We start from the raw sequence: 27975 nt of genomic DNA on the forward strand, positions 1-27975 counted from the left end.
AGTGACAATGTTATGCTTCTCTCGCTTTCTCACAATTCAATTCAAAGGGCTTTATTGGCATGGTAAACATGTTTACATTGCCAAAGCGCGCACACACACACACACACAGACAGACAGAAGTGTTCCCTGCCCCTCAATTTCTTTAATGATTCACTGGCACAGTGGAACCACCCATTCATGACGTGATCCCAACCAGTCACTGAAATCTGTAGTCTAATGCAGGACAACAGTGCTGTGCTCTGCGCTGGGACACTTGACTCGATCTGCGGGGCTTTCAGTCAGTCGACAAGACATCGCTCCGGCTGCACGCACCTGCAACAGGTGGCCTAAGCTTCGTTTTAACATTCACAAAAGGTAGGTTGAGAATGTACAGAATGGACTATATAATGTTACAGTAGCCTATAAATGCTTTTATGTCTTTACATTTACGGGGAATTGTTTGAAATACAGTTTTATCATGTTCTATAACACTTTGGAAAATGTCCTCGAATCCTTTTGAAATACTCGAAATAGCCTTTGTAAACACTCGAGGAATACAACGGTAAACATTAATAGGCAGGTAGTCGATATTAGACCCTCTTTGATATATGTATGCATGTTTTATGCTGTCATAAAAGGTCTGCTGAATTTTGAGTAGTTTGTTTGCACCCCATTTGCATGTATTTCACAACAATGGTGTAGTTTGAGAATATAATGCCTATAATAATTCCATACCTCTGATTAGATGGGTTATACACTTGACTGTAAATATTTATCAACCTTCAAATGAGTTTCTAACTAACTTTTCACACCTCTACTGTAGCAAAATACAATCTACTCTTGAGGACATATGACTGATCCACAAAATTGTATTTAGTTAAAGTAGAGGTTACTGTATTTATTCAGTAGACCTAAAGGTTAAACATTTCCCAAGATCAAGGAAAGAACATTTCAAAACATTCTCCATTCTTGGCAAGTGACTGTGTGGGGGAGGTTTGAATTGGTTTGAATCGTGACCTAAGCCATCCTCTGCACATTTGTGGACGTGGGAATGGCAAAATAATATTTACCATGTAAACGTGTCCACTGATATGAACTCTTCAAAACACCAAATGTCCTTCGTTGTGCCTGTGTTGGGTTTCAAACCAGAACGACCAGTTTCTCAGGGTCAGACTGGCATAGGGGAACCAGCAGTAGCGTCACACACAGATGGGGGTGCTATCATATCACGATGTTCCTACTGTGTCCTTTTGTCAATGACAGGTCTATGAAACACTGATGTAGGTTCCCCGGTGAGCACGGAATGGACCAAGACCATGGCAAATTCTAATCCAGTGAGTGTTTCTGTGGTGTGGTGTCCAACCACAGACAACCAGGCCGTTGTGCAAATGGTTACTGGTTGTTTACACCGCTTTGCTCCATCATTCATCTTTTTTCTGTGTGTCATCTAGCTTAGATCACCATCCTCCACCCTCAGTGAGGTCAACCTGGGACCTTCAGCAAACCCACAGTATGTACAGTATTAAGAGTCATGGGTTTCAATTATCCATAATGCCATGTAGAACTGACATCTGGCAACCCTTTACCAATGGAATTGTGGTCCTGATGTCATATTCATTCATTGCAACCACAACATACACTGAGTGTACAAAACATCCTCTCTCCATGATATAGACTGACCAGGTGAATCAAGGTGAAAGCAATGATCCCATATTGATGGCACTTGTTAAATCCACTTCAATCAGTGTAGATGAAGGGGAGGAGACAGGTTAAAGAAACGTTTTTAAGCCTTGAGATAATTACGACATGGATGGTATATGTGCCATTCAGAGGGTGAATGGGCAAGACAAAAGATTTAAGTGCCTTTGAACCGGGTATGGTAGTAGGTGCCGGGCGCACTAGGTTTGTGTCAAGAACTGAAACGCTGCTGGGTTTTTCACGCTCAACAGTTTCCCGTATAGATCATGAATGGTCCACCACCCAAAGGACATCCAGCCAACTTGACAACTGTGGGAAGCATTGGAGTCAACTTGGGCAAGCATCCCTGTGGAATGTTTTCAACACCTTGTAGAGAGGGGGGTGCTAAATATTAGGAAAGTGTTCTTAATGTTTTGTACACTCAGTGTACATTGCTGTACATGTGTTTTTGAGGCTTGATTAAACATGTTATTTCATGGATCATACCAGTCCATGTTGCGAGACGGTTGTCTCTGCCATAACCTGTTACGATAGGTGTTATGTCCATCCATATGACACAAATATCTGTATCATCATTCATGTCTTGTTTCAGTGCCAAGCCCACTGACTTTGACTTTTTGGCTGTTATTGGAAAAGGGACCTTTGGGAAGGTAAGTCTGCTGTTTGCCTGATAAAAGGCTGCATTCCTTCATCAATGATTAACTTAGTCTATGCAGGACTGTTAAGGTTACCTTGATGAAAAGGCCAAAACCAAACAATGAAACAATCAATGAGGATAGTTTTTCACGAATTGTACTCAGGATGAGCAGCCATTTTTAATTATTCCAGTTCAGTCACAGTCCTTTTTCATTGTCAATTACTTTTTTCTATATTTTGTGTGACAGATAATATAATATATTATGTGTGTACTCATTGCCCTTCTATTTTCAAGATAGGGTTATGATAAGAGAGTGTCATATTAGGAGTTGACGTTTTGAGGAAACAATCAGAAATGTACTGACAACCACCCTGCATCCAGGTCCTGCTCGCCAAGCTCAAAGCTGACAATAAATTCTATGCTGTGAAAGTTCTACAGAAGAAAGTAATCCTGAAGAAAAAGGAGGTTGGTCTATAAACTTTTAATTTGGTTATTCATTATCACAACAAACTCGCATATAGTTTATTTGTGTTCTGTTTTAAAGGTCAACTCAATTCCACTAGCAAAACCCTTCATGTCAGTATATATTTAATGTGTGTATGATTTTCACTGTGTAGCAGAACTGGTTTAGCCTAAATCTGTGTTGTGTTTCTAAGATAACATCTAATCTAATCTGAAGTGTGTTCTGTCCTTTGTACTCCGACAGACAGATTTTACAGCCCCCAGTCTCCGTTTTGTGTTTCATACTGTACATTACCATAATCAGTAATGTTATATTCCCTGGGTTTTGTATCACTTGATAGTTATAACAATCAGCAAATGAATCTTGGACTTTCTGAGCTACTTACAGGCACACGTTATAGCTGACTGACAGACTACTCAGTCCTGTAAAAAGAATGACTCCCTCAAGTGAAGTGTTACCTCAATGAAGCCAATTTACTTTATATACTGAGAGCCTGTTGCCTGCCTTGCAAACCAGGGCCATAGCTAAAGTGGAGAACACTAGTCAGAAGTGTGTAGGTGGCTGCACTTTCAGCAGCATAAATAACACTGAGGACCTTGTAGGAAAGAGGTGTTCTATGCCCCTCTCTCTCTCTCTCTGTATATCGTCTATTGTCATGTGCTTGGGGCCAAAGCAGTGGTGGTGACAGAGGCCTGTACTGCTGTGTCCTGCCCTCTGCCTCGTGTCCGCTGGTTCAATGCTGCCTTGTGTCCTCCAGCAAAAGAACATAATGGCAGAGAGGAACGTGCTGCTGAAGAGCCTGAAGCATCCTTTCCTGGTGGGCCTCCACTACTCCTTCCAGACCCCAGAGAAGCTCTACTTTGTCCTGGACTATGTCAACGGCGGAGAGGTAGCTAGTTAATGGCCCTGGGTCTTGTTTCTCAGGTTTCATATGACTGTTTGGATATGGCAAATGATAAAATGAGTGGACTGTAGCAATGTTCCCAATAAGTAATCCTTTATTTATATTAAAGCGATCAAGCTATTGACAGCACAGAAGCAGCAATGCAGTGTGGCATAGCCTCAAGCCCTTGGCTCAATCAGTGTAGTGACAACAAACACATTACTCCCCTTTAATCATTGGCTCAGTCCAAAGTCTCTGTGTCACGGCGTTATTATGAGTTAATAATGTAACAGTAGTAATATTACATGCTTTGTCAGAGTCAAGCGTACTGACAGTTAAAACAACATGTCATAACTGTTTTCTCTCTCTCCTTTCTCCCTCTATCTCTAACATGTCTTTCTCTCTCTCATAGCTCTTCTTCCACCTGCAGAGGGAGCGGTGCTTCTTGGAGCCGAGGGCTCGGTTCTATGCTGCTGAGGTAGCCAGTGCCATCGGCTACCTTCACTCCCTCAACATCGTTTACAGGTCAGACACAGTTTACAAGGACATATTCAGGTAGAAACAACACATTATTATGTACAGTATTGAGGTTAAGTGAAACCAAATATATATTTTTGTTCTTATTTAGAGATCTGAAGCCAGAGAATATTCTCTTAGACTCTCAGGTAAGTGTTGACTCATAAGTGGATATAATGTTCTTAGACTCTCAGGTAAGTGTTGACTCATATGTGGATATAATGTTCTTAGACTCTCAGGTAAGTGTTGACTCATAAGTGGATATAATGTTCTTAGACTCTCAGGTAAGTGTTGACTCATAAGTGGATATAATGTTCTTAGACTCTCAGGTAAGTGTTGACTCATAAGTGGATATAATGTTCTTAGACTCTCAGGTAAGTGTTGACTCATAAGTGGATATAATGTTCTTAGACTCTCAGGTAAGTGTTGACTCATAAGTGGATATAATGTTCTTCGATTGTTTTCAATATCTCAACTCACTTCCTTCTCATCTTAGAGAAGATAGTTCAAGAGTTCACAATACAGGATCATATGCAGTCTGTAAGTTCCTGTAATATTGGGATGGTGCTTAAAACGTGTGTTCCAGGGCCATGTGGTACTTACAGACTTTGGGCTGTGTAAAGAGGGAGTGGAGCCAGAGACCACCACGTCCACTTTCTGTGGAACCCCTGAGGTGAGTGATAGCCCTGAGATTGTGTCTGTGCTCAATGATATGTTAAAGATAACCCATGTCTAATAGTCACATGTAGTTCTATACAGTTGAAGTCGGAAGTTTACATACAGTTAGGCTGGAGTCATGAAAAATCGTTTTTCAACACCTCCACAAATTTCTTGTTAACAAACTATAGTTTTGGCAAGTCGGTTAGGACATCTACTTTGTGCATGACACAAGTAATTTTTCCAACAATTGTTTACAGACAGATTATTTCACTTATAATTCACTGTATCACAATTCCAGTGGGTCAGAAGTTTACATACACTAAGCTGACTGTGCCTTTAAACAGCTTGGAAAATTCCAGAATATGATGTCATGGCTTAAGAAGCTTCTGATAGGCTAATTTACATAATTGAGTCAATTGGAGGTGTACCTGTGGATGTATTTCAAGGCCTACCTTCAAACTCCGTGCCATCATGGGAAAATCAAAAGAAATCAGCCCAAAAATTGTAGACCTCCACAAGTCTGGTTCATCCTTGGGAGCAATTTCCAAATGCCTGAAGGTACCATGTTCATCTGTACAAACAATAGTACGCAAGTATAAACACCAGGGGACCACGCAGCCGTCATATCGCTCAGGAAGGAGACGCGTTCTGTCTCCTAGAGATGAATGTACTTTGGTGCGAAAAAAGTGCAAATCAATCCCAGAACAAAAGCAAAGGACCTTGTGAAGATGCTGGAGGAAACAAGTACTAAAGTATCTATATCCACAGTAAAACGAGTCCTATATCGACATAACCTGAAAGGCCGCTCAGCAAGGAAGAAGCCACTGCTCCAAAATCGCCATAAGAAATCCAGACTACGGCTTGCAACTGCACATGGGGACAAAGATCGTACTTTTTTTGAGAAATGTCCTCTGGTCTGATGAAACAAAAATATAACTGTTTTTCCATAATGACCATTGTTATGTTTGGAGGAAAAGGGGGAAGCTTTCAAGCCGAAGAACACCATCCTAACCGTGAAGCATGGGGGTGGCAGCATCATGTTGTGGGGGTGCTTTGCTGCAAGAGGGACTGGTGCACTTCACAAAATAGATGGCATCATGAGGGAGGAATACTATGTGGATACATTGAAGCAACATCTCAAGACATCAGTCAGGAAGTTAAAGCTTGGTCGCAAATGGGTCTTCCAAATGGACAATGACCCCAAGCATACTTCCAAAGTTGGAGTGGCCATCACAAAGCCCTGACCTCAATCCCATTTGTGGGCAGAACTGAATAAGCATGTGCGAGCAAGGAGGCCTACAAACCTGACTCGGTTACACCAGATCTGTCAGAAGGAATGGGCCACAATTCACCCAATTTATTTGTGGGAAGCTTGTGGAAGGCTACCCAAAATGTTTGACCCAAGTTAAACAATTTAAAGGCAATGCTACCACATACTAATTGAGTGTATGTAAACTTATGACCCCCTGGGAATGTGATGAAAGAAATTAAAGCTGAAATAACTCATTCTCTCCACTATTATTATGACATTTCACATTTAAAAAAAAAGTGGTGATCCTAACTGACCTAAGACAGGGAATTTTTACTAGGATTAAATGTCAGGAATTGTGAAAAACTGAGTTTAAATGTATTTGCCTAAGGTGTATGTAAACTTCCCACTTCGACTGTATACAGTGCCTTCAGAAAGTATTCACACCGCTTGACGTTTTCCACATTTTGTTGTGTTACAAAGTGAGATAAAAAAATGTATTTTTTTAAATCTACGCTCTAGAAAAGATACTCTGTAATGTCGAAGTGGAAAAAAAAATCTAACATTTGTTTTGAATTCATGGAAAATAAAATACTAATATATCTTGACTAGATAAGTATTCAACCCCTGAGTTTGCAAATGTTAGAATCACCTTTGGCAGCGATTACAGCTGTGAGTCTTTCTGGCTAAGTCTCTAAGAGCCTGGATTGTACAATATAAGCTCTGTCAAGTTTGTTATTGATCATTGCTAGACAGACATTTTCAAGACTTGCCATCGATTTTCAAGCCAATTTGTCAAAGCTGTAACAAGGCCACTCACAAACATCCGTATTGTTAAGCATCTCCAGTGTATATTTGGCCTTGTGTTTTAGGTAGATGTTCTGCTGAAAGGTGCATATGTAATCCAGTGACTGTTGGAAAGGACCAAGAACCAAGTTTTCCTCTAGGATTTCCCTGTGCTTAGATCTATTCCATTTATTTTTATCCTAAAAAAACTCCCTAGTCCTTGCCTATAGCAAGCATACCCATAACATGATGCAGCCACCACCGTGCTAAAATATGAAGAGTGGTACTCAGTGATATGTTGTGTTGGATTTGTACCAAACATAACAGTTTGAATTCAGGACAGAACGTATATTTCTTTGCCACGTTTTTGTCAGTATTACTTTAGAGGCTTATTGGGAATATTATTTATTCTGTACATGCTTCCTTCTTTTCACTCTGTTCTTTATGTTAGTATTGTGGAGTAACTACAATGTTGTTGATCCATCCTCAGTTACCTCCTATCACAGCCATTAAACTCTGTTTTAACTGTTTTAAAGTCACCATTGGCCTCACTGTGAAATTCCTGAGCGGTTTCCTTTCTCTCCGGCAACTGAGATAGGAAGGGCGCTTGTATCTTTGCAGTGACTGGGAGTGTTGATACACCATTCAAAGTGTAATTAATAACTGCACCATGCTCGAAGGGATATTCAATGTGTATATATATATTGTTTTTTACCCATCTACCAATAGGTGCCCTTCTTTGCGAATCATTGGAAAACCTCCCTGGTCTTTGTGGTTGAATCTGTTCTTGAAATTCATTGCTCGACTGAGGGACCTTACAGATAATTGTATGTGTGGGGTACAGAGATGAAGTAGTCATTCAAAAATCATGTTAAACACAATTATTGCACTGAGAGTGAGTCCATGCAACTTATTATGTGACTTGTTAAGCACATGTTTACTCCTGAACTTATTTAGGCCATAACAAAAGGGTTGAATACTTATTGACTGAACACATTTCAGCTTGTCATTTTTATTTCATTTGTAAACATTTCTAAAAACATTATTCCACTTTGACATTATGGAGTATTGTGTGTAGATCAATAAAACAAAATCTACATTTCATCAATTTTATATTCAGGCTGTCACACAACAACATGTGGAAAAAGTCAAGTGGTGTGAATACTTTCTGAAGGCCCAGTATATATCTGTTTATTTAACTCTCTCTGTCTCTGTAGTATTTGGCCCCTGAGGTTCTGCGTAAGGAGCCCTATGACCGCACAGTGGACTGGTGGTGTCTGGGAGCTGTGCTCTATGAGATGATCTATAGTCTTGTACGTTTTTCAATCTTATATGGCTACTGTACTTAGCGCAATCTACATAAATGTCCAAGACAATTATGTTACCAACTTCAGGAAATGCTTCTTGAGTAGCTGGCTGCTACAGTACTGTGTCTGTTCTCTGCTCTACTCACCCTGTTTCTGGTTTTCTAGCCCCCGTTCTACAGCCGGGACGTGTCAGAGATGTACGATGGCATCCTACACAAGCCTCTGCCGCTGCCCCCAGGGAAGTCAGGCGCTCTCTGTAGTCTGCTCCAGGGCCTCCTGCAGAAAGACCAACACCGCAGGTTGGGAGCCATTGCTGACTTTGTGAGTCACTGACTGGACCGTGTCCATGGACCATGGCACCTTATTCCCTTTCAAATAAAATATTTATTTATTTATTATTTGTCACATACACATGGTTAGCAGATGTTAATGCCGAGTGTAGTGAAATGCTTGTGCTTCTAGTTCCGACAATGCAGTAATAACCAACGAGTAATCTAACCTAAGAATTCCACAACTACTACCTTATACACACAAGTGTAAAGGGATAAAGAATATGTACATAAAAATATATGAATGAGTGATGGTACAGAACGGCATAGGCAAGATGCAGTAGATGGCATCGAGTACAGTATATACATATGAGATGAGTAATGTAGGGTATGTAAACATAAAAGTGGCATAGTTTAAAGTGGCTAACGATACATGTATTACATAAAGATGGCAAGATGCAGTAGATGATAAAGTACAGTATATACATATGAGATGAGTAATGTAGGGTATGTAAACATTATATTAAGTGGCATTGTTTAAAGTGGCTAGTGATACATTTTTTTACATCAATTTCCATTATTAAAGTGGCTGGAGTTGAGTCAGTATGTTGGCAGCAGCCACTCAATGTTAGTGGTGGCTGTTTAACAGTCTGATGACCTTGAGATAGAAGCTGTCCTTGATGATCTTTATGGCCTTCCTGTGACATCGGGTGGTGTAGGTGTCCTGGAGGGCAGGTAGGTTGCCCACGGTGATGCGTTGTGCAGACCTCACTACCCTCTGGAGAGCCTTACGGTTGTGGGCGGAGCAGTTGCCGTACCAGGCGGTGATACAGCCGGACAGGATGCTCTAGATTGTGCATCTGTAGAAGTTTGTGAGTGCTTTCGGTGACAAGCTGAATTTCTTCAGCCTCCTGAGGTTGAAGAGGCGCTGCTGCGCCTTCTTCACAACGCTGTCTGTGTGGGTGGACCAATTCAGTTTGTCCGTGATGTTTCCACCAAGGAACTTAAAACGTACTACCCTCTCCACTACTGTCCCGTCGATGTGGATAGGGGGGTGCTCCCCCTGTTTCTAGCCCTACGTGGGCTCTGATTATAAGTAGTCCACTGTACGCCATTTCTGCAGTGGTGTAAAGTACTTAAGGAAAACTACTTTAAGGCACTACATAAGTCATTTCTTGGGGTATCTGTACTTAACTATTTATATTTCTGACAACTTTTACTTCACTACATTCCCCCCCAAAATAATGAACTTTTTACTCCATACATTTTCGCTGACACCCAAAAAGTACTTGTTACATTTTGAATGCTTAGCAGGACAGGGAAACGGTCCAATTCACACACTTATTATCAAGAGAACACCCCTGGTCATCTTTACTGCCTCTGATCTGGTGGACTCACTAAACACACATGCGTCATTTGTAAATGTTTGAGTGTTGGTGTGTTCTCCTGGCTAGCCATAAATTTAAAATATAAGAAAACGGTGCCATCTGGTTTACTTAATATAATGAATGTGAAATGATTTATACTTTTGATATTGATACTTAAGTATATTTAAAACCAAATACTTATAGACTTTTACTCAAGTAGTATTTTACAAGGTGACTTTCACTTTTATTTGTCATTTTATTAAGGTATCTTTACTTTTACTCAAGTTTGACAATTGGGTACTTTCTCCACCACTGCATTTCTGAAGCACACTATGCCATCGTCGTTTACTGTTTCACACATTTTGAGTGAGTTATACACTGGTCATGTCTTATATCATCCTGAAATGTTTTTGTTTTTTACAGCTACAAATAAAGAACCATGTGTTCTTCTCCCCGATTAACTGGGATGATCTGTACCACAAGAGAATCACTCCTCCATACAACCCCAATGTGGTGAGTTGTTTGTGCTGCCAGCTGTTTCTTACCATCTTCTATAACTTCAAAATTCACTGCTTTTTTTCTAAAACTTTCTTTCACTACCTCATCTTTGTAACTTTCAATCTTACCTCTTTTCTCTAGCACTCCCCTCTATTTCCTAACAAGTCCCCTCTCTCTTCTCCTTTAGAAAGGGCCAGCGGACACACAGCACATAGACCCAGAGTTCACCAGAGAGATGGTGCCTAACTCAGTGGGCTGCACCCCTGAGCTCAACGCCGGCACCAGCAGCTCTAACGCTTTCAATGGCTTCTCCTACGTTTCTGGTGAAGACAGCTTCCTTTGAGACAGGAAGGTTCCTCACAGCACCACCACTGTCGAGGTCGAAGTTACCCGTAACCACATATCTACAATTCGATTCCTTAACTGCAAATCCTAACCTTTAAGTCAGGAGGATAAACATATATTTTTACCCTGGATTCAACTTCATTGGCCACGGTCATAGAAATGGAGCACATTGAATATCATGCATTTTTGCGTAGGTGAAGCAAGAAAGAGATGTAAGAAAACATTTAAATGCACCACCCAACTGTTGCTTTTTCTGTAGGTGACTGCCCTATGAATTATATTTATATGCCCTCGTCTCTGCTTGAATTCTCATTTCAGGACAAAGTCTTTTGGCACATCCAATCATGCTGGACTTTTTATTTGCTAGCAGACAGATGTTGATTTAATTATCCTTTCACTACAACGTAAAGTCAACCGCGTGACTACATAAAGGACATGTAAATACAGTACACACTCCTAGATGCTATGTGTAGAAGGTAAAGCTAGGTTCTGTGGTGTATGGATTAAGATGGTCTGATTATCACTAGAACAGGCAGACACAAATGTGTGTGAAACTCTAGTTGAACCCATTCCTCTGCTCTTTAAGTGCTGCTTTTAATACAAGCACTGTGGACTTTCCAAACATTTCTTATTCTTAAACTCGTTTGTTGAAAATATAAATTTTTGCACATTGATTTGTGAACATGCTGTTTCTATTATATCGCTGACTTTTAGTAGATTAGAGTACATAAAGGCTTGACTCAAATGTTGCGTCCAGGAATGCTTAACAGCAACATAAACCTATGCCAGATTATTCTCACAGCTGTAAAGGTGCATGCCATGGTGCTATTAACCTTGTTAAACAAAACATGTGATTGTGTCAGCACAATGGGTGACATTAAAGACTGTTGACATACCAACACCATCTTAAAGATGACTGACATTCAATGAAGCCCAGTTACAAGTATGTGTACATAACTTCACAATAAATTACTTCCCTACCCATATGTTTACCGTGTCTTGCATTGATAGATTTTCCATCGATTAAACGTCTAAATCAAAAACCTACACTATGATGAAATAATGACTAAAAACATTTTTCTTTATTTCTCAAAACGTTTCGTTTTCATCAAACAAAACAAGGAATACATAAAAATAAAGAAAATCAATTAAAAACATGACAAAAGGCAAGACAGGGATCAGTGACTGGCAGAGAACATCCTGAACAGCTCATCACATTCATTTCACGCTGCACAGAGGACATGCGTGTGTTTTCCCTAAGTGTCAACACACAGAGGTGTTCATCCATGAACAATGACAACAAGACTTTTGAGTGGGACCCTGGTGCCTGACAACAAACATCTAAACAGAGACAGGTGTTCAACCTTGTGATTTCATAGAACCAGGATCGCACTGTCAACCCATGCATTTCCTGTTTTGGGATGTATTGTGAGTGTATGTGTTTGTGTGTCCATCCTATTTTTTGTAATTCCGCTTGCTTAAGAAAAAGCCGATGAGCAGCAGGACCACAAAGATGGCCAGGAAGATGCCCAGGGCCACACAAGAGGGCAGAGGGTGAGGAGGGAACGCCCCATACACATACACACTGAACGTAGTGGTCAGCATGCAGTAGCTGCAGAAACACAGACAGTCAATATCATCAGAAATATTACAAGATCAATGACAATCCAGTTTTAATGTGTACTATAGAATATGTATGGCATACAAATAGTATACTGGCTATGTATTATGGGTCTTTCCCAAAATGATATGAAAGTATTCAACTACCGTGTTCAACCTTCAGTTGATGTGCTATACAGCCTGGTAACTAAACGCCCTCCTGAAAGAGGCTGTTTACCCTCCTAGTCCACACTGACCTGTAGCTAGGATCCACCACTATGACTCTGAACACGTACATCCCGTTGTAGTTGGGAAACAAGACTCTGTTTCTTGTGCCCATGTTGAGGACCTGATACTGGGCTTCTGGGTCAGTGAGGGGCGGACCATCAGAATCCTTGCAGCTCTTATAATTCTTAACCAGCAAGAGGAGAAAGATAAACCCCACTGAGAAATTATGCTCGGTAGCCAGGTACAAATCAAGCAGAGGGATGAATGTATGCAATCTTAATGAGAGGACAAGGATAATGTATCGACATTTGATACGTTTATGAATATGTTGGAGGAATATTCAATTACATTGTGGTAAATAGAGCTAGATAAGTTCCTCCCTCAGGATACATGCTATATGATTATGGTTACAGTGCAAGGAGCCTCTAGTCTACAGTGCTGTGTTAACAAATTCCTATCAACCATTATTGAGTGGTGATAAAGTATGAATTCAATTGAATTGTTATAGAATGTGTACATACATTCCTGGTCCAGGCAGTGTTTGGGTTAGGTTGATATTTCTGCTGGCTCAGCAGAGAGGTCCAGTTCTGGGGCTGGGAGACGCACTTGGCATCCTCGACCGACTGGAGGTACTGGTAGTTATACATGCCGTTCACTTCGAACATCACAAAGTCAGCGCTCACCTGCTCCACAAACTCATTACCGTTCCAGCTGCAAAGGGTCAGGGCGAGTTTGGAGGTACTGGTAGTTATGCTTTCCATGTTCACCTGCTCTAGAAAAGGCTGTGTGGTGGGTTGGCACTGGCATTGTTGCTCTGTGATGGAGTGCCATGATGTTCTATGGTCTTTGTGTGTGTGTCATGTAGTTATATCAAGGGTCTGTCTGAACTCCACTTCACAGAGACGACAGGTTTCTTACACTGAAGGTTCTACAGTAACAGCTGTTAAGGGGTTGCCCGTGTGTGTATTTTGTGGGTCACTCACAGCTCCAGGGAGGGTATCCAGGGGGTGTCGTGATAGACCAGTAAGGGGCAGAAGTAGTCTGTGATGCTGTAGGAGATGTGCAGGTCACTGGAGGCAGAGCCAGGCCGGAACAGGTGCTGAGGGTCATACACAGCTCTCAGAGAAGGAGATGAAGGAGGAAGAGGATAATGAGAGGAATACTAGTCGTTTTAACTGACATGACACAAATATATATCATATATAATAATATCCTTCTTAGAACTCTGTGATACCTTACTTGGGGCAAGGCTTAAAGGTAGACTCAGCGATATGACGTAGGTGCACCCAAGTAAACAGCATAGGGGGTCAATTTCCGCAACAACTAAGCGCAATGCTAAACTCCCCCACTGTTTTGGTCCCATACCTCCAACGCTCTAACAGCGTGACGCGAACGCATGCACATGCGCAGATACTGTGTGTGAACATGTGGGAGCAAAGTCTTGCATCGTGCTCATCGCAATATCTGCGCTGCTGCTCGTGGCAACGTTATTTAGCTGAATCTACCTTTTATGTTCCACGAATGATAAAGTACAATACTCTACTTTGGCATTACAAGCATATTTTTATAGAACAGATCATATGTTGATTAAACATTTCTATGAATCATGATAGTCTAAAATCTAGATCCATCAGTGCTCTGTGTGTCACAGCCCCGTCCGCAGAACCTACTTGGGGATGACGTAAGAGAAGTTGTCCTGAAGCTGCTCTTGAGTGAACGTGCCTTTAGTGCAAGTGGTTATGTCCCTGTGGCAAAAACAATAATAACATAAAGAACCAATGAGTTTGGACACTCAGATCTTACAGTAGAATATTTCAGAAATTTTTTGAAAATAGGGAATACGGCATGAGAATTTATCCCTCACTTAAGAACTCGGGTATGCTTTCCAGGAGGACATCCAATGAGAATGTGAGCTTTCTAAAACGGGGAAAAGAACAACAAACAATGTTAATATAATAGTAGGTACGTAATGCCACACTGGAGGGCCATAGCCTTTTCTGTAAACCGTGAGGACAAACTAACATGTCCCTTTGATGTTAACTCATACACATTGTTGTGACTGTTAGAGGGCTGTGTTTCTGACCAGGGGGTTGAAGTCTTTGCAGGACACGTTTCTTCCCATCAGGTCTACTGCCACTGTGGAGAGGCTGCCTTTACGTAGACTGGAACTGACCCAGAGAAAACACTACACGTCAGCAACAGGAACAAACAGCACCCTCTGCTGGAGAGACCACTGTCCTCTGCTGGAGAGACCACTGTCCTCACCAGCTAAAACTCCTTGCCAATTTGCCATCTACTGAACATTTGAGAATGCATTCTTACCTTGGCTTCAGGGTTCCATCTGCTGCCTCCATAAAGAACAACTGCTTCAATTCAATGTCCTGCCATTCAAAATACAGTATGTTAGAAATGGAAACACTCCCCCCCACCGCCCGTGCCACATTTTATACTGTGTCCAGCACCGTATAAAACTGTGTCCAGCACCGAATTGAAAGCTAGACAGTCAGGGAGCATAGGAAATTCCAAAAACGATTGATAGAGGACAATTTTTTGCCAATTTTGATAGCGAGGAAATATAACACATTTTCAGTGCAGCCCTCCAGACCTCTTTGAAGACAGAATGTGGCCCCCAGGGCAAAATGAGTGTGACACCCCTGGTCTAGTGATTCAGTAGTACCAGGCGGTATTTCTTGGTGCCCTCCGTAGTAATGCCGTCCTCTACACACTTCTCTTCTAAGGACAGAAGCTTAGACTCTGTAACTGTCACCTGGTCACACACAAGAGGAGAACAAGGACCAGTTCAGATTCATTCATTGTATCTGCATGACAACAGTAGCACAGATCTGGGACCAGAATACTGGGAAATCCACGGTGAAGTTAGATTTTTTAATTTAAAAAAATTAAATATCCAAAACATAACAATATAACAAAACAATATACTTGCAGTGAAGCCGCTCAACATCTACATCACACCAGTCATCCAACATCTACATCATACCAGTCATCCAACATCTACATCATACCAGTTATCCAACAACTACATCACACCAGTCATCCAACAACTCCATCACACCAGTCATCCAACATCTACATCATACCAGTTATCCAACAACTACATCACACCAGTCATCCAACAACTACATCACACCAGTCATCCAACATCTACATCACACCAGTCATCCAACATCTACATCATACCAGTCATCCAACATCTACATCATACCAGTCATCCAACATCTACATCATACCAGTCATCCAACATCTACATCATACCAGTCATCCAACAACTACATCACACCAGTCATCCAACATCTACATCATACCAGTTATCCAACAACTACATCATACCAGTCATCCAACATCTACATCACACCAGTCATCCAACATCTACATCATACCAGTTATCCAACAACTACATCATACCAGTTATCCAACAACTACATCATACCAGTCATCCAACAACTACATCACACCAGTTATCCAACAACTACATCACACCAGTCATCCAACAACTACATCACACCAGTTATCCAACAACTACATCACACCAGTTATCCAACATCTACATCATACCAGTCATCCAACAACTACATCACACCAGTTATCCAACAACTACATCACACCAGTTATCCAACAACTACATCACACCAGTCATCCAACATCTACATCACACCAGTTATCCAACAACTACATCACACCAGTCATCCAACAACTACATCACACCAGTCATCCAACAACTACATCACACCAATTATCCAACATCTACATCACACCAGTTATCCAACAACTACATCACACCAGTCATCCAACAACTACATCACACCAGTCATCCAACAACTACATCACACCAGTTATCCAACAACTACATCATACCAGTTATCCAACAACTACATCACACCAGTCATCCAACAACTACATCACACCAGTTATCCAACATCTACATCACACCAGTTATCCAACATCTACATCACACCAGTTATCCAACATCTACATCACACCAGTTATCCAACATCTACATCATACCAGTTATCCAACATCTACATCATACCAGTTATCCAACATCTACATCATACCAGTTATCCAACATCTACATCATACCAGTTATCCAACATCTACATCATACCAGTCATCCAACACTCCCATTCAGAGCGACACACAGAAGCATCCAGAGTGAATGCCCTGCTCAAGAGCACCTTGACAGAACTCCCACCAGGCCAAAAAACGTCAACCCGAACCCTGCAAGATCCCCCCACAGTTCCCCAATAGCAGTCTCTCAACCATTCAAGACCCATCCCACAGACCCCCCCCCCCCCTCAAGATTTTTATTTTTCTTCCCACCAGGCCAATTTTTTATTTATTCCATTCCCCATCCCCAAGAACCCCCAATGCACCAACAACCAAGAGAATGAACTAAATAGAAAAAAGAAAAAGACCGAAGAAAACAGCAAACAACAATGCAAAAAAATAAATAATAATAATTTAAAACAAATTTAAAACAAGGACAACTAAAATCAGAACAGCAATGCCAACTGTATATGTTTGTGTGCATGTCTGGCACTTTTAGAATGCAAATTAATTATTTAAAAATCATACAATGTGATTTTCCGGATTTTTGTTTTAGATTCCGTCTCTCACAGTTGAAGTGTACCTATGATAAAAATTACAGATCTCTACATGCTTTGTAAGTAGGAAAACCTGCAAAATTGGCAGTGTATCAAATACTTGTTCTCCCCACTGTATGTGTGTGTTCTTGTATGCGTTTATTTGAATGAGAGTGTGTGTATATGCACGTGTACAAACACCTGCACAGCATCAGCCTCAGGCAAATCCGGCATTAGCTGTAAAAACACTGCCCCTCAGTGTCATTCAGACTTTATTTGATATACTTTTATCTTTGATCATCATTCTATCTCCCGCACAGCAACTCCACTCCCACTTGTCTCCAATTCCACATCCCAACCCTCAGTTTCCCTCAGCCCATCCCATCTATCTCTGCTACGACCACATCGGGTTTCTACGCAACACATATCTTTCAACTATGCTGTGATGTTTAACGTACAATTTCAATCTATCCAATTGAATAGAATCCAGAGATTGCGAGTTGAAGATAAATACTTCTACTAAGAGTATCAGTATATTAGTAAATGACTGACCCGGGCTCTCCAGATCTCCTAACAGTACTATTTTTAGGGTCAATTTTTAGATCAATGCTATGCATTTTCAGCCATTCCTGAACCTGAGACCAGAAACAGGCTACCTGAGGGCAATACCAAAATTAATGGTCTATTGATTCTGTATCCTCACAACAAACTCTGCAGACCTTCGATGATTTTATGCCCCAAATATTCAACATTTTGTTGGTGGCAAGAATTCCGTATACTAATTTTAGCTGAAAAGCACAATGTCTTGAATCTTGCATTGTTTTATATATCAACTCACACACCCTGTACCATGGAATCGGTACATCAAAAATCTCTTCCCAACTATTATAAATGAAACGGGTATACTTTCCTATTTATGCTATTTTTATTCCTCCGCCCGTTTTGATCCTTTATATTGGGCAGACAGACCAGTTCCGTACCTCCTCCCGCTGCCACCTGCCTCCTTCATTTTGGGGGGAATGCTGTAAAAAATTGGTTGTAACTCTTGGATTGAGTAGACCTTTGCGTACAATTCTGATAACTCCATGAAGGACATAAATCTACCATTCCAATTTACAATATCATTTAAGAACAAAATACCCTTTCCAAACATCTCTCATAAATACAGGTATTCTATCAACCAGCACATTTGAATTCAGCCATAATATCTGTTGTAATATTTGTTTTATCTTTTCAGGGGGATGAAATTTAAACTGTAGCCAGCTTTGCAATGCTTGTTTGAAAAAGTGAGATACTTTGAAAAAAATATCATTTTCAATTAATCAAAAATGAGACATGGCAATCTGAACAAACACAAAAAAGCTATTTTTAAACAATGGATGAACTTTTCAAAGTAATCTACTTGAGAACCATTTAGGGTTCAAGTAAAACTTTTGAATAAGTGTAGCTTTTAGAGAGGTTTAGGGCTTTTATATTTAAAATCTCAACCCACTCAATTCATATTCATTATATAGATAGGCACGTTTTATTTGATCCGGTTTAGCGTCCCAGATAAAGCTAAATATTTTTGATCAAATTATTTGAAAAACGAATCATCAGGAGTAGGCAGCGCCATAAGTGAGTAAACTGAGATATGACTAAGGAGTCAATCAGGGCAATTTTTCCATAAATAGACAGGTATTTACCTCTCATGGTTGCAGGATCTTGTCAATGTTTACAAGATTTCTATTGAAATTCATTGTGGAGAGCTTATTTATATATTTTGTGATATGAATACCAAGTATGTCTACTTCACCATCAGCCCATTTTATAGGTAAACTGCAGGGTAATGTAAAAGTTGTATTTTTTAAAGATCCAATACGTAACATTGGACACAGAAAGGTTATCTAGATCTTCAATGAGATATTGCAGGGATCTAGCTTGCGGACATAATATAAAACTCGGCCCTTTTTCTCCCCAATTTCGTGGTATCCAATTGTTAGTAGCTACTATCTTGTCTCATCGCAACAACTCCCGTACGGGCTCAAGAGAGACGAAGGTTGATGAGACAAGGATATCCCTACCGGCCAAACCCTTCCTAACCCGGACGACGCTAGGCCAATTGTGCATCGCCCCGACATTTTTTATTTTTTTATTTCACCTTTATTTAAACCAGGTAGGCAAGTTGAGAACAAGTTCTCATTTACAATTGCGACCTGGCCAAGATAAAGCAAAGCAGTTCGACACATACAACGACACAGAGTTACACATGGAGTAAAACAAACATTCAGTCAATAATACAGTATAAACAAGTCTATATACGATGTGAGCAAATGAGGTGAGATAAGGGAGGTAAAGGCAAAAAAAGGCCATGGTGGCAAAGTAAATACAATATAGCAAGTAAAACACTGGAACGGTAGATTTGCAGTGGAAGAATGTGCAAAATAGAAATAAAAATAATGGGGTGCAAAGGAGCAAAAAGAAATAAATAAATTAAATACAGTAGGGAAAGAGGTAGTTGTTTGGGCTAAATTATAGGTGGGCTATGTACAGGTGCAGTAATCTGCTCTGACAGTTGGTGCTTAAAGCTAGTGAGGGAGATAAGTGTTTCCAGCTTCAGAGATTTTTGTAATTCATTCCATAGCCTGGGCACGAACCCAGAGTCTCTGGTGGCACAGCTGGCGCTGCAGTAGTGCCCTTAACCACTGCGCCACCCGGGAGGCCTCTATTAAAACTTTTTTAACCTTTGATGCAAGAGAGAAAGAGACAAGAAAGTAGTCAAGACGACTAGCTTGATCAAGTCTCCTCCATGTATATCTCACTAGGTAAGGGTTTTGTAGTCTCCCAATACCCACTATTTTTAATGTGTCCATAATATTTGTGATTTCCTTAAGGGCACGGTGATGATAGTTTGTAGAGTGATTACCTTTACAGTCCATTGAAGTATTTAACAGTGTGATATAGTCTCCTACCATAATGATTTGATCATTTGTTGCCTATAAGTTCAATAAATTGTTATAAATATTTTCAAAGAAGTGTGGATCATCCTGATTTGGACCATATAGATTAAAGAGCCAAATCTCTTTTCGTCCACTTTCATATTCAAAAGGATCCACCTTCCTTGCGCATCATTATTGACTATTTTCACATTCAGATTGAAATTTTTGTTAATTAATATCATCACACCTTTTGAGTTCCTTTGTCCATGACTGAAAAAAATTCACCACCCCATTCCTTTTTCCACGCAACTTCATCTAAGGATGTAGAGTGAGTTTCCTGTAAACAGTATATGTTATATTCCTTTTCTTTTAGCCATGTAAAGACTGATCTTTTTTTACAATCTGCTAAACCGTTATAATTATAACTGGCTATACTTATTTCACCCCTTACCATAACTAGATACTATTCTTAGTCTAAATTGACCATAATTAGTGCTTCTACTACCATCAGAGGTATTATGGCAGTCAAAACTAGAGCTTTCAAATGTCTGATATTTAGAATTCAAGAAATAGGTTCTAGCAATATTTGTTTTATTCCCTTGCTTGTTTGCCTGTGAGCCAATGCCACACATGTTAGAAAATTGAGACAAGATATTATGTGTGTAGAAAATCTGAGTAGGTTGATGTGTATGATATTGCATGTGATTTATTGAGTGTGTACAATGTCTGTATAAGAGTAAGACTATAATGTGTGATGTCCAAATAAATAATAACTCCGCCAATTTTCATGGTTGAGTGTCTATGTGTGTAACATGTAGTGCGTATAGCCTTAATATTCATGATGATAATTGTAATCCATATCATATCACCCTCATAGTGGCATCATAATTACCTTTAACATAATTGAGAGACACATCCCAGCATTTCCATAGCAATTGACGTTTCACATGATCATGAAAGAGACCTTGCATTACTCTAGAGACGGCTTCACTACAGTATAAATGTATTCCATACAATACGTTATTATTCCCCAATGCACCTATTCTGATATCTTCCCCTTGCTTGTTGTAAACATATATAAACTTTTAGACAAATACATAAAAAAGACAAGACAAACAATAAACACATTAAATTATAAAACAGTTCTTGACAATAGAGAGGGAGAGAAGAGAAAATAGAGAGATTGAGAGAAGAGAGCGAGATCAGGTGTGTGTGTGTGTGTATAAGTCTGTATGTGTAAGCGAGCATGTAAATGAGTACGTGTGTGTTCATATCCACTTCATAATGTTCAGATATTTTTACAGTTCCCATACTTTCTTTTTTTCCGTAACCTGAAGTCCCTGTAGAATTTAGTACAGCCTGGTGCGATGGAGCTGTCTCGGAAGTTTATGAACCTCTTACCAGGGGGAAGAATTTGCAAAGAGGTGATGGGATGTAGACAGCAGACAGGTGGACGGTGCTGCCCATGTCGATGTAGAAGAGCTCCCCTGCAAACGTGCTGTGGAACTGCTCCACCTGGAGTGAGAAGAGAATCATGCCTACGTCTCAGATGACACATTATTCTCTATGTACTCATGTTTTTTTTGGGATTAAAAAGGGGTTTAGGTGGTGGGCGTGGCTATGGGTGCGGTCGGCCCATCAATTTCCTGCAATTCTACCCGTTTATCCATGGAGCTGAGAAATGTTCTATATATTTTTTGGTACCCCTTTTTTCGTGATATCCAATTGGTAGTTACAGTCTTGTCCCATTGCTGCAACTCCTGTACGGACTCGGGAGAGGCAAAGATCGAGAGCCATGCGTCCTCAGAAACAAGAGCCTATGTGTGTAACATGTAGTGCGTATAGCCTTAATATTCATTGCTTCCTGACACACTGCTCGCTTAACCCGGAAACCAGCCGCACCAATGTGTCAGAGGAAACACCGTACAGCTGGCGACCGAAGTCAGCGTGCATGCACCAGGCCACCATAACCATAACGAGTCGCTAGAGCACAATGGGACAAGAATATCCCAGCCAGCCAAACCATCCCCCGGACGACGCTGGGCCAATTGTGTGCCGCCTCATGGGTCTCCCGGTCGCGCCGGCTGCGACACAGCCCGGGATCGAACCCGGCTCTATAGTGACACCTTGCAATTTTAAAACAAATTTCCTATGATGCTACATACTATGCCATGGAGCTGAGTGAAATATATATATTTTTTAACCTAATTTCCTGTAATTCTATGCACTTTGCTATGGCTAAGGCTGTCATAATTTATATATATCTCAAACATCCTTTCTTAATTGAAAAGTCATCTAAGAAGTAATCTAGTTTTTGTAAAGTATATTTAATCTGATTAAAATAGTTTGCTGGTAATGTAACCAGGTTTTTTTTCTGGATCGGAGGGGTGGCAGAGGGCGTGGCAATGGGCACGGTAGCTGCTGCCGAATTTTGGATAACATTTTTGAGATCCCCATTTTGGTGGGGTGGGGGGGTTTATAACAATTTTAGCTTTTCTACATGGATCTGAGATATAAAAAAATCTGTTTTAAAGTTAATTTCCTGCAATTGTACACATTTTGCCATGGAGCAAAGACAACATTTTGCAGTTTTAAAGCTAATATCCAGGTATTCTATGCATTTTGACATGGCTAATGCTGTGTTCTGTTATTCAAACTTAATAACAAAATCTTTACTGTTAAATTAATTGTTTTTGGAATTCTCAATTCCCCTGACTGTTTAGCTTTTATCGTGGTGATTATTAGTTCTCAAAGATCATATTATTAAAAAAATATATAGATCCATTATCTTTTCTACATACTTTATATTTGGTTTAAGTCGTTTAAGTTTACACTGAAGGTGTTTTTCCATCCCAAAAATGTATTTCAATTCATTTTTCCCAGTTTGGACTTAGGACTCCCCCCCAAAAAAGGCTTAGGAAGCCTGCCCAGGGGTATCTACGGCAGAAAGATCTCTGGTACTGTATGTTGGGGAATAGGGTGTAATTTGCAGATTTGACATTTGTTTTGTCTCTCTACATAGAGAATGTGATGCGTCATTTGTCATGTAGTTTGTCTTCACTCACTGGGCAGGACTGAACGGGTGGTGTGGTACGTGTTAGCTCCTGCTGGACAATGATAACCTTATGGTCAAAGTCCACCCCTATAAGCAGCAGGTCCTCACGGGCTTGGATCATCATCAGGTCCCCATAGTCACTGAACAGCATCAGGTTGTCCTTGGACAGGTCAATGACAGACGCAAACTGAAACAGGCAGGCAGACACAGGATAGTACAATAGATTATAATACAGGACAGCTCTCTGTTACTGACAGTGGACTTATCTATCCAGTCAGGACCATAGATATCATTTTGTACAATAATACATAAGGAGTTCACCCACGCTGCCCAGTGTGGGTGAAAATGCGCTTTGGTCATGAAATGTCACTTCCTTATGTTCTAAAATACATTTTTACAAAGACAAATATGATTATTCATGTTCTGACTCGTTAAGCGGGGTCTTTCTCTAACATATCATTAACATTATATCCAAAAAATCAGATTTCGTAACCTAATACACGTCTGCAAAGTTGTTTCCGTGGGTCGCAAAAAGAAAAATTAGCATAAAACAAGCTGAATTAAATGTAAAAGGCTTTAAAAATAAAGATCTTGCGGTACACTCAGTGCTCTGTTGACATTTCACAAAGATACGCTTGTTTTTTTACAGATTTATTTAAAAAAATAACAGACATTTTGCATTAATATGAAAAGCGTGTATTGCTTGTATTTATGACAATACTACACGTCATGTCTCAAAATCTATATATATCTTACCTCTATACTGTTTTATGTCCCCCGGATTTGAGAAGAAAGACGACGAGTTCAACTGTGAGCCTGTCAGTTAGCTGTAATTCTAGCACAGTATCCAGTCTAGCTGACACAATGGTATCTCCCTGATTTTTAGCCACTTTTTTTCTCTGGCCTCCATTGATTTAATCACTATACTTCTGGCCATCCTACAAGGCTAAAAACTGCAATAACTTTTGAACTTATAATGATAGAGACATAGGTTTGGAGCATTGGTTTTCTTAGAGGAGTATCTACACAATTAGCATATTTAGCATTATTTTACCCATTGATCAAAAGATGTGTTTTGGATTGGACACCCTATAATACATGTGTAATATACAGGCCTACAGTGTATACAGTATGTATGACAACACTGGTCAGGACTCAGAAGATCTCACTACCACTAAAGGGATTTCAGAACTTGAAGCAGTTGCAATTGAGTTGCACTAAATGAAAGCAGTTGCACAACATTGTGAGGGTGGCAGGTAGCCTGTGGGGGTGGTAGGTAGCCTAGCGGCCCAGCAACCGGGGAAATGCCCGTTTGAATCCCAGCTCTGTAAAATCTGGTGCGGAGTGAGCAAGCAACCGGAGGGTTGCCATTCTCTACTAATCTTAAAAAAGCTACATGTAGAATTTTAGAATTGTAATTTCAGAAAATGTCCATAACATATCAATTTATTTTATCTTTTTTTTTTTTTACCCCGTTGTCTCCCCAATTTCGTGGTATCCAAGTGGTAGTTACAGTCTTGTCTCATCGCTGCAACTCCCGTACAGACTCAGGAGAGGCGAAGGTCGAGAGCCATGCATCCTCCGAAACACAACCCAAACACGCTGCACTGCTTCTTGACACAATGCCCACTTAACCCGGAAGCCAGCCGCACCAATGTGTCGGAGGAAACACTGTGCACCTGGTGACCGTGCACTGCGCCCGGCCCACCACAGGAGTCGCTAGTGTGCAATGGGACAAGGACATCCCTGATGGCCAAACCCTGCCCTAACCCGGACGACGCTGGGCCAATTGTGCACCACCCCATGGGTCTCCCGGTCGCGGCCAGCTGCAACTGAGCCTGGACTCAAACCCAGAATCTCTAGTGGCACAGCTAGCACTGCGATACAGTGCCTTAGACCACTGTGCCACTCGGGGAGGAGTCCATAACATATCTGCAGTAATAGTGGAATTATAGTGTTTCAATTTTTTTTTTCACACAATAAAATTATTTTGGGCCAATACAAAATCGCATTCTAAAAGGCAGACTTTATATTTGACAACCGAATAGGGTAAGGAAACAATGTGCCATCAAAATTGCTGTGAAATATATTTTCAATGTGGATGAAAATTAAAGTAAAATAGCCCTGTTACAGGGAAATGGGATGCGGGGGAGTTGTTTGGAATGCAGTCTAGTTGTTGCAATTCATCTAGCTTCCACATGGGTGAGACATTCTATATGTTAATCACATACTGTATGTACGGTAAGTATATACATCCTGAATACTTACCCTTACTGTAGTTGCCTCCAGTCCAGCCCTGCCATAATACAGTACCCCGTCGCTGGTGAGAACAGCCATCGCACCGTTGTCGTCTAACCATACACAAGAGGGAGGATTCAGTGGTACCATATTGGTTTAGTATAATTTACAACACACACACATCTGAGTGATTTAGTGGTGACATTGTTTTAGTCTAATTTATGACACATGAAGAAGTGAGCACACACACTCACACACATAGATGTCAAGTAGATATTACCTGTTGCCACCTGTAAAATGGTGACTTTAGGAGGCGGGAGGGTGGCATTCTCTTCTCCCATAATGTACACTGGCACAATCACAATGCCTGAAAACCAAAATAGACATTAAGACATGTCAGAACAGTGAAACTAAATAATATTCTTTGGTCACCCACTGGTTTTCTTTAAATGGACTAATATCATAAGAAGAATCCAGCATCATGCAAGGGGACCCTTAGATGGTGATTTTGAAATACCATGGTTGGGTGAGTAGAGCAGCATGTGTGGAGACCAGATGATGAGGTGGCCTCTCATGCCTGCTGGCTGGATCACATGGATGCTGGACAGTGGGTCTCGCATGGGGTGATTGTCTGTCTGTACCGAACGATTTCCGGAAATGTGCCGGAAAGAAAACTACCACACATTTTACAGCTGGTACACTGATCATGTCTGTGATTATTTGGTGACTTCAGAAAGGGCTGTGGTCAATATCTCACCTTTCTTTGGTTGTCTGCTAACATAGCCACGATGCTTGACACAGTGGGCATGTTGAATACCCCTATGATAAATTCCTGTGAAATGAGAGTGATGAGAGTTGGCTTTTGGGGTGCTGCTGACTTTTTATGCTTAGACCTAAGGACTATGAACCTCAATGATTTTGCATAAGTTTGATTTCTACGGTTAACTTCAAATAAATGTAAAATAACTTTGAGATGACACTGACTGACAAGGTATCCAAGCTCACCGTTGCCTTGGGGGCCATAGGGAGGTTAAAAAAGGAATTGCCTCCATTCGAGGACATGTAGACCTGTTGGTCGTCAAGAGCACTCCCCAGATTGTACAGCAGAACACAAGAGCTCACATCCTGTTGACAAAAAAACCCAAGACACAACACATCACACAGCCATTCACAGCAGTCTAAAACAACTGTTGAACATACTACAGTGACACACGTTTGATGAGAGAAAATATTTAGCTGTGGAGTTTACCATGCAGGCCTTGTCTTTGCTGAAGCAGCACTGTAGTGCAGATACAGTAGACACCATGGATTTCACTCCTGAAACAAGAGATCTGTGATGATCACTGCAGAACAATGGTTTTAATGAGCAGAAAGTAAATTATAAGATGACATTAGGAAACCATTGCACATTATTTTCAATTCAAACTTGATATTTGAGGTGCATGGACATGGTTATATGCTCCAAACCTTGAGCAGGAGTCCATGTCCCTTTAGTTAGAGAGTATAAGTACAACTTTCCGTCGATCACAATTGCAAGGTTGTCCAACACAAAAGCTGCTGAACTCACCGACCCCTGAAGCTTCTACAAATATGAGAAGTTGTTATGAATTTCAATAAACATTAATGAGGCAAGACATCAGTAATAGCTAAATATAGTGTATCGAAAAGTAGGAGCACAATCTTGTTATATATTCATGACAATAACAAATTATAGAGATAAGTTACACATCGGTGGGTTTGAGGGGAATTTGTGCAGAGACTCACACCAGCCCCTTTATATTCGAGTGGAGTGGCTGATTCCTCAAATAATGCCCTGGTAATGAGGATCCACTTCCTGTTTTTAGAAATGATAAATGAGGCGGGAACATTTTCAAGAAAACCACTGTGCTAAACAAGGTTGGAAAAAGTTGCAAGCTATCCTAGTAATAGCAAAATGTTTCACCCCATGTACAAGGCCAGGCGATTGTCGCAGTGACTTCGAACCAGAACTGGTCGTTTCTTCGCAGAATATAAGAATGTCTGATGAGAAACATTGATGTGGTTAACTTTATGTTGGCTAGCTAGCTAGGGGTTAAACAACGGAAGACATTCCCTGTGCATAGAAACATCAAAATTCACCGCAGATGGCGCTTGAATCGATTGATCCTGCCTTTCGACATCTTGTTTGGGTGTGGAAGACCATGGAAAACCTGGACTTTGAATTACAAAATTATAAGGTACAACAAGAGCCTATGTAGTGCAAAACGAGAGAAATCAATTTTCATTTTGGCTATCAATAATAAAGACAGGTCATATTTAGCTAAAATACATTTACAAATAAACATTAGCCTAGCCTAGAGACGAGGCTTGAACTTGGCTGGCTAGCTAGCTATGTTAACTGTTGGGGGGTTAACGTTACCTGGCTTCTTCATTGGTACAAAATGGCAAAAAGGACATTATTATAAAAATGGTTTGGGCATGCGTCCGCCACATTGTTGAATAGTAGATGTTATGTATGTTATATTGCCAAGTATTGCTGTTTTGAGTGACTGAGAATGCTCTATACGGGTAACGATCAATCGTTAACTGCCTCGTGGGAGAGATAGAGGAGATGCTGCAACCTGGTCTCAGAGAATTTCGTATTATTATGTACGTAAATCAGTCACAATTTTGTACATTTTCCGAATTAAAATGAGAATG

The 27975-nt window shown here is 40.6% G+C and overlaps 2 protein-coding genes across 2 annotated transcripts; one reads left to right on the forward strand and one right to left on the reverse strand.

Moving 5' to 3' along the window:
- Positions 1-204: 204 nt before the first annotated feature.
- On the forward strand, positions 205-11639 carry LOC115102166 (serine/threonine-protein kinase Sgk2-like). Its single transcript, XM_029621801.2, has 13 exons — positions 205-354; positions 1243-1313; positions 1431-1489; positions 2270-2327; positions 2696-2779; positions 3535-3666; positions 4073-4185; positions 4289-4325; positions 4763-4849; positions 8089-8184; positions 8344-8499; positions 10238-10327; positions 10500-11639. Exons 2-13 carry the CDS (start codon positions 1296-1298, stop codon positions 10653-10655), a joined length of 1086 nt encoding a protein of 361 aa, XP_029477661.1. The 5' UTR covers positions 205-354; positions 1243-1295; the 3' UTR covers positions 10656-11639.
- LOC115102165 (cation channel sperm-associated auxiliary subunit delta-like) lies at positions 11332-27877 on the reverse strand. Its single transcript, XM_029621798.2, has 22 exons — positions 27695-27877; positions 27415-27490; positions 27239-27315; positions 27061-27130; positions 26764-26878; positions 26546-26613; positions 26302-26421; positions 26054-26128; positions 25814-25970; positions 25577-25663; positions 25327-25409; positions 23069-23245; positions 21405-21518; positions 15162-15251; positions 14807-14865; positions 14568-14652; positions 14349-14401; positions 14155-14229; positions 13468-13602; positions 13006-13195; positions 12514-12668; positions 11332-12269 (listed from the first exon to the last, which is right to left on the reverse strand). The coding sequence occupies exons 1-22, from the start codon at positions 27766-27768 to the stop codon at positions 12113-12115; spliced, it is 2292 nt and encodes a 763-aa protein (XP_029477658.1). The 5' UTR covers positions 27769-27877; the 3' UTR covers positions 11332-12112.
- Positions 27878-27975: the final 98 nt, after the last annotated feature.

Source organism: Oncorhynchus nerka, linkage group LG20 (genome assembly GCF_034236695.1).
Source record: "Oncorhynchus nerka isolate Pitt River linkage group LG20, Oner_Uvic_2.0, whole genome shotgun sequence".
Lineage (NCBI taxonomy): Eukaryota > Metazoa > Chordata > Actinopteri > Salmoniformes > Salmonidae > Oncorhynchus > Oncorhynchus nerka.